Here is a 12,679-nt window from a genome sequence, read left to right as displayed (position 1 = left end):
AGTACACAGAAAAATCGTATCACACATATGAATATGAATATAGATGTAAATATAGATATAGATATAAATGTATTGCACAGGTCCCTGGCATATATTGCACAAAAAACGGTTGTAAACGGGAAAAAGAAAAAGAAAGAGAACAGATGTAGCAGTTAAGCAGGGTTCTGTGCCTTTTCGATTTTGTAACAGGCCGCTTCGTGAACACTAAACTGCAAGACTCAAGTTCGGCAAGATGAGGAACGAGAAAAGGTTGAAAAACGGGAAGGAGAAACTGTTCCGGCTATTCAGACTCCTTCAGATATGAGAGAGGGGTTGTTCTGTTGTGGTCTCTCTCTCTCTCTCAATTCACTTCAATTCAAGGGGCTTTATTAGCATGACCGATGGGTACAATCAGTGTTGTCAAAGCAAACAAAAATAATTAAACTAACGTGGAACAAAACATAAAAACAACAGAGACATGTCATAAAATATTTACATATATAAACATATGGAGCATTATTGGGAGACAGGCCCACTGTTCCTCGGGCTGGGACAGGAGATCACACACTGTATTATTATTATTGAGAGACAGGCTCACTGTCTGTTCCTCAGGCTGGGACAGGAGATCACACACTGTATTATTATTATTGAGAGACAGGCTCACTGTCTGTTCCTCGGGCTGGGACAGGAGATCACACACTGTATTATTATTATTGAGAGACAGGCTCACTGTCTGTTCCTCAGGCTGTGACAGGAGATCACACACTATTATTATTATTGAGAGACAGGCTCACTGTCTGTTCCTCAGGCTGGGACAGGAGATCACACACTGTATTATTATTATTATTGAGAGACAGGCTCACTGTCTGTTCCTCAGGCTGGGACAGGAGATCACACACTGGGCTACTCTCTCTCCCACATCCGAAGTAGGCACGACAGCCATCACGCTGAGCTTCTCCTGTGTTTTCGCGCGGAATTCACCTCTTCTTGTCTCCTTGTAGTGGATGCAGTTCTCCACTTGAGCAAAGTGAGGCTCAGGCTGCGGATTGTCCTATTCAGACATGAGAAATGGGGATATTGGTTGTGTGTAATATTAAGCTTGGATTGTGTTTGGATTGACGGACTTTTAAGTGTGTGGATTTTTTTTACTGGTCCTAGCAGCGTCTGACGTTTGAGTGCCTTAGGACACGACAGTGTGTAGGAGGCAGAGGAAGATGCGGGGGCAGTCAGCCCCGAACTGCAAGTTAAACAGTGAACAAAAATGTCACTAAGGGCATTCGTCGTCCCCCTTCCCAGAGCACCTTGTGGCTTAGGAGGACTTGAGGAAGAGCAGAAGCCTTGAAATACTGTGACGTATTCTGCCCTCCTAGATTGAAGACGCGGTGTTCCTCGATTTCTGCATCGAGATTGGTGTTGCCAACATCCGGGAGTACGAGGATGAGCACATCAAGCAGCAGCAGGAGACTGACAAGAAACGGCAGGTTCCTCCCGTGTTTCAGCCGGTTCTCAGAACCCTGTTGGACCGGTGTCCCTGCTTTCTCATTCGTTCGTTTGGGTTAGCCCTCCAAACTGGGGACCGATGGAGGCATAACGCCGCCGTCGTGGCATTGCGTGGATTGTGAATGTGTGGAAGTCTCATTTGTTTTGCATGAGTGACGTTTTCCGTGAACCTGCCAAAGTGTCATTTTACAATTCCCGTGCATAACGCAGTACATTAGTTAACAAAGCCATCCGTTCATCCATTTTCTAACCTCCTCTTCCAGTACAGGATCGTGGGGGAGCTGGAGTCTATCCCAGCAAGCAAGGAGCGCAAGGCAGGGTACACCCTGGACAGGACACCAGTCCATCAGAGGACACACACAGACACGCACACTCACACCAGGGCCAGTCCATCACAGGAGACACACACACACACACACTCTCGCACCAGGGCCAGTCCATTACAAGACACACAAACACACTCAAACCAGGGCCAGTCCATTACAGGACACACACACACACACTCACACCAGGGCCAGTCCATCACAGGACACAGACAAACACACTCACACCAGGGCCAGTCCATCACAGGACACACACAGACACACTCACACCAGGGCCAGTCCATCACAGGACACACACAGACACACTAACACCAGGGCCAGTCCATCACAGGACACACACAGACACACTAACACCAGGGCCAGTCCATCACAGGACACACACAAACACACTCACACCAGGGCCAGTCCATCACAGGACACACACAAACACACTCACACCAGGGCAAGTCCATCACAGGACACACATAAACACACTCACACCAGGGCCAGTCCATCACAGGACACACACAAACACACTCACACCAGGGCCAGTCCATCACAGGACACACACAAACACACTCACACCAGGGCCAGTCCATCACAGGACACACACAAACACACTCACACCAGGGCCAGTCCATCACAGGACACACACAAACACACTCACACCAGGGCCAGTCCATCACAGGACACACACAAACACACTCACACCAGGGCCAGTCCATCACAGGACACATACACACTCTCACCAGGGCCAGTCCATCACAGGACACACACAGACACACTCACACCAGGGCCAGTCCATCACAGGACACACACAGACACACTCACACCAGGGCCAGTCCATCACAGGACACACACAAACACACTCACACACTCACACCAGGGCCAGTCCATCACAGGACACACACAGACACACACACTCACACCAGGGCCAGTCCATCACAGGACACACACACACACACACACACACACACTCTCACACCAGGGCCAGTCCATCACAGGACACACACAGACACACACACTCTCACACCAGGGCCAGTTTTCCCAGACGCCACTTAACCTACCAGCATGTTTATGGTCTGCGGGAGGAAACCCACACAAACAATGGAGAACATGCAAAGTCCAAACAGTACTGCAGTTCATTAGAGAACCAAACCAAAGGAAAGTCTGCGTTTTTAACTAGAAGCGCAGGTTGTGAGCTACGAGGAGAAGCCTTATGTCATCTTCAGTTTTCCTCCGGGAATTGAATGACCGCCGGGTGTCCGTGTCCCCCGCTAGGCTGCAGTTCGAAACCCAGAAAACGCGGCTCGGAACCCAGCTGGACTACGAACTGGAGCAGCTGCAGAAGCAGAGGAAGAAGATCCAGGAACTGGAGGAGACCATTGACCAGGAGGAACGCAGGATTGCCGAGCAGAAGAAAGTAAGGCTGTCCGTTTTTGAGAAGAGCACAATATTCGCAGCGTGGATCGTGGAGGCAGTGCATCATGCAGTAAATTATTAATGGATATTACCCATTGCTTTTAATTCATTGCCTTTCTGAAAAGAACAGCCAGGTTCTCGGTGATAAATTGGAAAGTACTTAAAAGCTGCAAATAGTTTTGAAGGTTTCTGTGTAAAGGAGGCAGTCAGTGACTAAGAGTTTCCTGCAGCGAAGGTCAAATCTTACCAACAGAAGTTCCTGTGCCCGTCTCAGGTGCGTTCGACCTGCCGGTCTCTCATGAATGTGGATATTGACACCCAAAAGTAAAACAAACTTGCTCCAAAAGGCACGTAGATACCTGTGCGTTGCGGGGGAGGGGTTCAGACTGCATCAGAGGGGGCCACGCCCAGCTCCCGTCGCCCAGGCAGGGTTCGGGGGGTCCGCTCGGGCTCGGTGTCGCCCTCCCTTCTGGTGGCAGTGTCTCTCCTGGTGTTCGGGTGGAGTGTATTACGGTCTCCTGGGGGGGGGGGGGGCGGGCGATGTTGGACCCTGTTGTGCTGAACCTTCTTCCGAGCATGGTGCAAGGATACACAAATGAGGAGATATGGATCCTGTCCAGCCACAGGAGTCGCCGGTAGACACGGCAGCAAACTATCCGAATCGAGAGGCGAGATCGTGGTCAATGAGAGTAAGGAAGGTCGAAATCCAAACAGAAACCGGAGGCAAACAATCCGAATTGAGAGACGAGGTACGAAGTCTTGGAACAGTCCACGGTGGTTCTGATTTAATATTCTCAGGCTGTTGCTCAGAAAAACACTTGGAGTGTGCCATTTTATTCGGTGATTTGGGTTTTCCAATAAAGCAAAGCAGAGGGAGAGATTTTTTTTAGTGTTGGCTAGAGCGTCTGCGTTTCACCACATGGGTGTGTTTTCACCCTATGCCAGATTCGCCAGGGAAAGCCAGTTTGCCATGACTGATGCTTTAGCTGCCCAGTAATCGTGACGAAACACAGGAAGGCCTTAACCTAGCAAATTACCTCGTATCTGCAAGATAGCAATGGTCATTTGAGTGTACGAGCAACCTGTTACGTTGTACACCAGCACACCGTCCCCTCCTAGAAGCTGCTGAGAGCTCAGCTGGAGCCGTGGGCTCAGTGTTCGCGACGGTGTCCGGCTTTCCACTGCGGTTTAATCATAGCGAGGCGTCACAGTTTCTGCCTCTTGTGAACACAGTGTGGTGTCTCAGGGGGAATAGATAAACGTAATAAGTCCGAAAGTACTCACACCACACACTCTTCTTTTATTTTCGTGAGGTTTCCTCCTTTTCTTTCGTCCGTCCGTCCATCCGTCCGTCCGTCCATCCTCCAAACCAGTTCGCAATCCGTTTTCTCTGTCCTTGTTCAGACCGTGTTCCAAAAGTTCGTAAAATCCAACAAATCCGCGCCGTTATCCGTTATCCTTTATTTATTCCGTAAATCCGTTGTCCTTAAATCTTTGTCCACTCCAACCAAACTCCACTATCTTCTCCAAAACGCATTCACCTACTGGCTTCCGCGCCAGTTCACTGTTTCCGGGGCATATATGTTTTGTTTCCTGATGAGACCCACCTGCGTCTCGTTGTCTTTCAGACTGAGCCCTTTCCATCTGCGGGTCAGCTGGTTTCTCTTAGTGGCCATCTTGGTCAGGTCTAAGTCAAGTATAGTGAGCAGATCGTTCCTAAAATACCTGTCCTGGATGACCCTTCCTCTGGTCCTCTTACAACAGTCTTTATAACCGTGAGGACAGTCACACTTTACCTGTAAACCAGGAAGAGCTGTCCGTGCAATCCATTCCATTGCTGTAAGTCTGATATTGACAATGTGGGTATTGTAAGAGATGAGATCACTTTATTGGCCAGATACAATGTCTTGCATGAGGAATGTGTCTTTTCGCAGACCCCAGCTCGCTCTCCATGAGACACACAGACAGGGAGAGAGAAGCTGGGGGTCAGAGCGCAGGGTCGGCCATTTATACGGCGCCCCTGAAGCAGTTGGGGTGAAGGGCCTCGCTGAGGGGCCCAACGGAGTAGGATTCCCACAGTTCAGGACTCCACAACTGGGGTGTCGCCCCGATCGCATGCAGTACGCGAGAAGGTGCTATCTCATAATTACAACATAATCTGCTGTCTCCTTGTCACGAGATAACTGAGGACATTTTTGATTTCCTCCAATTTTCTCGTTGTTGGCAGCAGTGCTCTCTTCCCTGTAGATTCCCCTGTTTGTGACATACCGTGACAGTTTAGTTGTTCTACATTGGTCCTCCACTAGGGGGAGCCCTTTGACAGGTCAGTGCACGTGGAAGAGCTCGGATTCGGCTTCTTTGAATCTGGCCTAGCAGCGCTGGAGCTAAAAGTCGGCTCGTTTCGACACTTGTATTAAGACCAGTGCCTTTAAGACCAGCCACTACCATCCGTGTATAATAGTTTGGCCCTCAGTTATTTGCTTGGTTTGATTTCCAGGTCAGATTGGTTTTCTGCTTTGCCAGTTGAAGTAAAAGGAAAGCAGCTTTAGCATTGTCTCGCCTGGCGCTGGTGTGACGTGTGGGGGAATGCTTCACCTTCACAAAAACAAAACATCCCAGAATACAAAAGGGCTTTTTGGAAGGAAACACAAGCAACAGAAAATGTCTAAAAACAGCTACTGAGGGTTGAAAACCAAAGAATGAAGGCAGTGAGCTATTATGCGGGTGTCTAACAGATCGTTATCAATACACAAAGAAAGGGTAGCTGTGCATTTAATTTCAGTGAGGTGTTCAAGGAGCAGGTGACGATTAGCATAGTGGTTCGCATGAGAGAGGTCCTTTTATCTCAGCATTCCCCATCGGCTACTGTTCTGACTTCATAAGGTTATTTTTATCTAGAGTTTCTTGTTGCACCGTGTCAGAAGTATGACAATGTCATTTTTGGTTGCTGTTTAATATCGATGCATTGGTTATCAAAAGTCACAGTGTTTCAGTAAACACAGTGTCATATTAAAATATTAAAAAGGTACCCTCACCTCAGCCTTAAATAGATTATATGTCTCTTTTTATTCAAGAGGTATTAGTCAGCCCTTTGCAGTGGTCATAAACAGAGCTTGAGCTTTGTGAGACCTGTGATAATGTGGTTAGAAATGTGCGTTCCCGATACAAACAGACGTTTCCCGGATCTGCCAATTAGACGTTAAAAACTGCATCGCTGATAAGAGTTGCACCATTTTGGTCTGCATCGTATTAGGAGAAATGTTAGGGAGGTGAGCGGACCATGGGAACAGTGGTCAGCATCGCTGCCTTGCAGTGCTGGGGCCCAGGGTTCTATTCTGGACCCGGGCTGTGCTGTCTGTGTGGAGTTTGCATGTTCTCCTGTCTCCAGGCGCTCCAGTTTCCTCCCACAGTCCAAAGACAAGACGGTGGGTTGATTGGCTTCTGGGAAAATTGGCCCTGGTGTGTGTGTGTGTGTGTGTCTCTGTTGGTCTACCCTGTGACGGACGAGCGTGCCTTCCAGGGTGTGTCCTACCTTGCTCCCATTCCGTACCGAGATAGGCTTCGGCTTCTCCTGTTATCCCGGGCTGGATAAAATGGTAGGAAAAGGGATGGATGGTAGGGTGTTCACCTGGTCAGGGACCCTCGCCCAGGTACACCACGCGGCCGGTAACCGTTTGTCTTCCTCCCAGGTGGAAGACGACCTGTTGAGAGCCGTCGACGAGGCCACGGCCGCCCTGCTGGACCTGAAGAACAGGCTGGCGGCTAAGACCGCGGAAGTGAACAGCGCCAAGGAGGAGGCCGAGAGGAGGGTCAAGGGTCTGCAGGAGGTCTCCAGGTTAGTGTGGGGGGAGCGGAGACCTCGCGGGTGTCGGGGGGGTTTCTGAAAGAGGCGAGTTGTTGGGCCCCGACGCGAAGCCGCGAGGAAGGGGGTTCGAGCAAAAGCAAATCCAGTAGGCCAGACCCAAGTCGCCGGGCAAGAGCGAAGGCGAAACTAGGAGAACCAGGTCGGGAAGGCGAGAGGGCCCTGGAAGAGATCTCAGTAGTTGAGCGCAGGTGAAGAGTGTTTCAATATCGAGGAGAGAGAGCCGTGGTCGGATAATGAGTTCCTGGATGGGCGTGCGTGGGATCTAGTACGCGTGGGAATGCCAGGGCGTTTACGAGAGAAGGTACGAGCCGTGACAGTAGGTTAATGCTGTGGCTATGTATGGTGCTGCAGTAGGAGACTTTTTTTTTTGGATCACGAACAGTTTAGAAGCCTAGTGTAAACACCCACAGGTCATGGGTCATCGGCACACTTATCCCGTAACGTACGGTTCATTTTTGCTTGAACGAAGCGTGCATTCAAGACCTGATTTTCTCTGCAGTGAGAGCTAGATGTGTGTATATAAAGAAACTTCAGTGTTCCGTCTTTTGACCGGTCCGGCCTCTATATGGGTAATTAGTCATGCTGGGCGATTTCCTACACCTAAGGGGGAAAGAAATCAGAAAGTTTGTACGTCAAGTAGTGGGAATACCATTTGCGGTTTCCGAATGTTCGCCTTTTGAACTCTTTTCAAGAAGCAAATGACATTAAATCAATCCAGGGATGGGCACGTTCCAGAAAAAGTCTTTGTGGATTCCCCAGAAGGTGTGCCGGTATGGAGGTGTTAGAGTGAAGCCACGTTCTGGGAAAACTGAGCCCCGTCCTTCCCGGCAGGTCACCCTGGGAACCCCACGCCCCAGGGGGAGTGCCTGGGGGGGGGTTAAAGACGTTAAAGATTAATAGTTATTCAGCAGTTCTTTGCTCTTTAAATGATCGTCAGTGACCTGCTGTCCTTCGGGCGCAACCCCTGCAGGCAACTCGGGAGGATGCAGAAAGAAGTCTTGTCCCTCGAAACCTCTGTGGAGCAGAAGAAGATGGAGAGACACAACATCCTGCTCTCCTGCAAGATCCTGGGGCTGCCGATCCCCTTCCTGTCGGGGTCCCTGGACGACATCAGCGAGGTGCAGGTGAGGGCGCAAAGCGGTCGACCCCCCCTCCGTGCGGCGCGAGAAACCGGCGGCCCGGTTTTCCTGCGTCATCCCCAGGGGAAAAAAAAAAAAGCTGAACGTTGGTGTGTGTCTGGTCTGCGCAGCTCGACTCGGAGATGGAGAGCGCGGCCACCACAGCGGATATCTACGAGCGCGAGGGACAGCTGCTGATCGACTTCAGCGCGCTGGAAGACGACCTCCAGGTGAGGGGGGGGGGGGGCGGAAAAAACGATTCCCGTCTCCGGCGGCGGCGGCGGCATCCGTTCGGTCCGCCTGATCGAAACCGTCCGCCCCCCCGCGCCGTCTCGGGAGCTTCCCCTCTGGCGCGAGCTCCGACGAGCCGGCCCTCAGCCGCTGGGTTCCCCACAGGGGCTGGAAGACGGGAAGGAGATTCAGGCGCAGCTGGAGAGGCTGGAGCAGGCGGCCCGGGCCCAGGAGGACGTCCTCAAGAGGTCCACCGCTCCCAATCTGAAGGTGCTGGAGAAGATGTCCAGGGTGCAGGGGAAGTTCCAGGAAGTCGCCCACGGTACGAGCAGCTCAGACGCCCGCTTGCCGATAGCGGCGGCGGCGCCGGCGGCTCTGTCCCCTCCCCCTCTCTCCCGTCCAGTTCTTCCCCTTTCTTCCTCGCCGTGTCTCACAGAGCTGAGCACTGGGCGCTCAAGCTCTCTGCGCTCAAAGAGTACTCGAAGTACAGAAACCTGGGACGGTAACAAGGAAGATCCCCGGGTACCTAAAACGGTTTGGACTCCTCCTACAGTGCGGGATGTTAGTGGTCTTTACTCTCGGGACAATGTAGGCCGCTAAGGGGAGGGCCTGAAAGTTTTCGTACGCAAAGATCTTTCTCCTCGCAGTCCAGCTCAGTAGTGCGTAAGACCTCCAGTCTCGCAGTGGATCTGCTCTAAAGGCACAGGGGGCTGGCCAGTTGACCCGAAAGTCTACTTTTTACACTTGAGCCATAACACAGTTATGTACATTTATGTCCAGCTGTGATATTTCGATTTTCTATCGACGGTGTTGTTGAAAAGCATCCAGACGGTCTCCACTCCTTGGCAACCCGCCTGATGTTCTCAGCGAAATGTAACCTGGATAATTCTAAAATATCCGCTGACTGGCAGTGCGCTGTGGGTATTTCGGTTTTGTGGCTGAAGGCTTGCTCTTGCACGCCTTGTGCTTTTGTTTTGTTTTCTTGCTTTCCTGCCTTCTCCCACAAGACTGTACAACGCATCCACCTTGCATCTGGGCAAAGGCAACATTGACAGTGACCTGTTTCTGGACTGAACATTTGACTGATACATCTGTTCTTTTTCCTTTCCCGTTTACAACTGTTTTTGTGCAATATATGCCAGGGACCCGTGCAGTACATTTATATTTATAGTCATATTGTGCAATACGACTTTTTTATGCACTGTTCTGTTCTGGTTTGTTCTTTGTGTGTTCTGGACTGTGACTGTAACTCTTCTTGCACTTCTCACTGTATTGATTGTATTGTATGTGTTGTATTATTGTACCATTCGTTACACTGTGGCTGTATTGCACTGCAGTTTCCCTCACGGGATCAATAAAGTATCTTATCTATCTGATAAGAGTTTGAGGCCAGCAGGAGAGCGGCGAACAAGGCCCGTCTGGAGTTCGAGCAGGTGAAAGCCCGGCGGTACCAACTCTTCAGCCAGTGCTTCGAGCACGTCTGCGTCGCCATCGATCAGATCTACAAAAGGCTGTGTCGCAACACCAGCGCCCAGGTGAGGAGACGCCGTTGTACAGAGCAGTCGCTCGGAGGTGTCTCGTCTGGGAGGTGACCGGACCCAGCCTCGCTTAGCGTCTGGTGGGGTTTGTCTTCCTCTCGCCTGACACTGGCGAATTAACTGGGGATCTTAGACTGCATTTTACAAAAAAAACTCTCTGTCGACGAACGGGTTTACAGATAAGAACTTCTACTAAATAACAAAGCAACATCCTGCCCTCGTCTTTCATTCTACAGTTGTTTTTATATGTGATGCACTTCTTACATTATGACAACATAGATGGGAGGTTACCTGTGGAAATAAATGTCAAAACACAACAAACGAACAGCTAACGAGCCGCACAAAAACGTTGCATTGTCGTCTTTCACAGAATGAAATGAGGTCTTGGGTGAGGGTTATACCGTACGTAATACAGGAACACGTGAAAGGTTTATTCCAGGCTGAAAGGAGAAGAAAAGAGGAGAAGAAGGCTGTGGAGCCTTCTTCAGGTGTCGGAAGAGTAAAACCAGATCGCAACACCTTAAAAGCCCACGGCAGAAGGTTTTTAAGTGAGTTTTAAAAATGTCAAAGAGTGGTGGAGACACCCGACTGCATGCTGACACAGCTCCCTACTAGAACCTCTATATATAACATCGACACTGTTTTTTTTCTATCCAAATCAACTTTATTTCACAGAAAACATCTCGCAATACAGTTCTAGTAATAGATCCCACTCTAAGCGATTAAAAAGTTTCTGAATCAGGTGACTGTCCGTTATCGGTCAGTGCAAGTGGACTTGCACAATTAAAGTGTCCCTCCAGGCCCTGCCACTTGCTGTTCTCCATGCCACGTCCCTGTCCCAACTCTGAGACGGCGGCCGTCCGGTCCTCCGCAGGAGCTCAGGGAACAGGGGTTTCCTCTTTAGTCCCTGTATAGGGCCCACAGTCCCTCCCGGCGCCCCCTCGCCGCAGAGAAGCCCCATCTGCCGACGTCGAGCTTCTCCGTCCCTCTGAGATCCGCAAGGACCCTCTCCTCCGGCTCCTTCTCTGCGTTGTGCCTGGATAAGAGTGTTCCTCGCCTTCCGCAGTTTTACTGGGGACACCAGCGGCCAAAGCGACTACCGCCGTCCCCTTGTCCAGTCCGGTCCCGGTCCCGGACTGATAATGGACAGTCACCTGATCAGTCACCTGACGTCCAGCCCCAGCAGGGTGCGCTGGTAACTGAGCACCGCTCCCGCTGCCTGGGGGTTGCAGAGTGTTTGTCCGTTTCTGCCCCTCGCCGCTTCGGCGAAGGGGGCAGCTCCAGAGCACGCGCTCCGGCGTCTCCTATGGCCCCCGTCGCCCGGCTGCGAAAGCCGCGCGGATCGGTGACCTGCCCCCGTTGTATACGTCTTAACCGCGTGGTCCCTGTCCGTCGGGCCAGGCTTTCCTCAGCCCCGAGAACCCCGAGGAGCCCTACCTCGAGGGCATCAACTACAATTGCGTCTCCCCGGGCAAGCGCTTCATGCCCATGGACAACCTGTCGGGGGGAGAGAAGTCCATCGCTGCCCTGGCCCTGGTCTTCGCTGTCAACAGGTAGAGTCGGACCCGCCTCTCAGATCTTTCCGCTTTCAGAGGTATTTTCGTTTTTTTTCTCCCCCTTCCCCCACTGCCAAAAAGACAACCCAGACACTGTCTTCTTGTCAAAGATGTGTGTGGAACCTCGGCATCTCCTTACATGTGTACAGTATGGCTACAATTCAGGGTCATACGCCCTGGACAGTGCTGTCATTCCCCCGACATCCAAAGGAATTTCTCAAAAAGGGTAGGGGTATAAATCCAGGTGTCCTGGCCTAATCTTGGCCTCCTGATGATCCCTGTCTCTGAACTGGCTCCATCCCTCTGCTCTCCTCCCCACTGAGGGCTGGTGTGTGGGAGAGGACTGGAGCATCATCCAGGTGGGGCTGTGGGGTTGTGGGATTCTCTGAGTGGCGTGCTGTATAAGTGTTTTTATTATTATTATATGTTCTTTCGCTTCATGTGTCGTCATCTGGGGATTTGCGCAGCTACCGACCTGCTCCCTTCTTTGTCATGGATGAAGTTGATGCTGCTCTGGACAACACCAACATTGGGAAGGTAAGGAGCTTTTCAGCAGAATCTTTCACTGGTTTCCATCTATCCGTCCGTTTTCTGATCGCTTCATCCAAATTCAGGGTCTGGGGGGGAGCTGGAGTCTATCCCAGCGAGCAATGGGTTCAAGGCAGGGTACACCCTGGGCAGGACACCAGTCCATCACAGGACTCACACACTCACACACACACAGCCACTCACACCAGGGCCTATTTTACCCAAAAGCCAGTCCACCTCCCAGCATGCATTCGGACGGTGGGAGGAAACCCATGCAAACTCCACACAGACGGCACCCCAGGGCCCCAGTGCCGCGAGGCAGCAGTGCAGCGCCGCCAAGCCGCCCGGAGACCTACAGGACTAGCGGAATAAATCAACAACCGCTGCTGAAGAGCAACAGCCGCCGGGGTGCGCTCTCGCGGCCTCCCAGCAGGGGGCAGCGGAACGCGCTGTGAGATCCTCATGTGTGCCGGTGTCCCTTCCCCCCCCCCGCAGGTCACCAGCTACATCAGAGAGCAGTCCAGGGAGGACTTCCAGATGATCGTCATCTCCCTGAAGGAGGAGTTCTACTCCCAGGCCGACTCCCTGCTGGGGGTGTACCCGGAGGTAAGGGCGCCCTCCCTGATCCCCTGACCCCTCC

At 51.6% G+C, this 12,679-nt stretch overlaps 1 protein-coding gene across 2 annotated transcripts in view; it reads left to right on the top strand.

The window, feature by feature from the left end:
• smc1b (structural maintenance of chromosomes 1B) overlaps window positions 1–12,679 on the top strand; it is a 39,943-nt gene that overhangs the window by 26,617 nt on the left and 647 nt on the right. For both annotated transcript variants that reach the window (XM_069192016.1, XM_069192015.1), the window contains 10 exons: window positions 1,350–1,456; window positions 3,063–3,204; window positions 6,893–7,038; window positions 8,039–8,192; window positions 8,318–8,416; window positions 8,583–8,739; window positions 9,798–9,952; window positions 11,357–11,508; window positions 11,979–12,048; window positions 12,535–12,645. In XM_069192016.1, coding sequence (XP_069048117.1) covers window positions 1,350–1,456; window positions 3,063–3,204; window positions 6,893–7,038; window positions 8,039–8,192; window positions 8,318–8,416; window positions 8,583–8,739; window positions 9,798–9,952; window positions 11,357–11,508; window positions 11,979–12,048; window positions 12,535–12,645 — 1,293 coding nt within the window. The remainder of the gene's footprint in view (window positions 1–1,349; window positions 1,457–3,062; window positions 3,205–6,892; window positions 7,039–8,038; window positions 8,193–8,317; window positions 8,417–8,582; window positions 8,740–9,797; window positions 9,953–11,356; window positions 11,509–11,978; window positions 12,049–12,534; window positions 12,646–12,679) is intronic.

Source organism: Lepisosteus oculatus, chromosome 7, assembly GCF_040954835.1.
Source record: "Lepisosteus oculatus isolate fLepOcu1 chromosome 7, fLepOcu1.hap2, whole genome shotgun sequence".
NCBI classification, from domain to species: domain Eukaryota; kingdom Metazoa; phylum Chordata; class Actinopteri; order Semionotiformes; family Lepisosteidae; genus Lepisosteus; species Lepisosteus oculatus.
The sequence above is the reverse complement of the archived record's forward strand: the minus strand, read 5'-3'. Positions and strand labels throughout refer to the sequence as shown.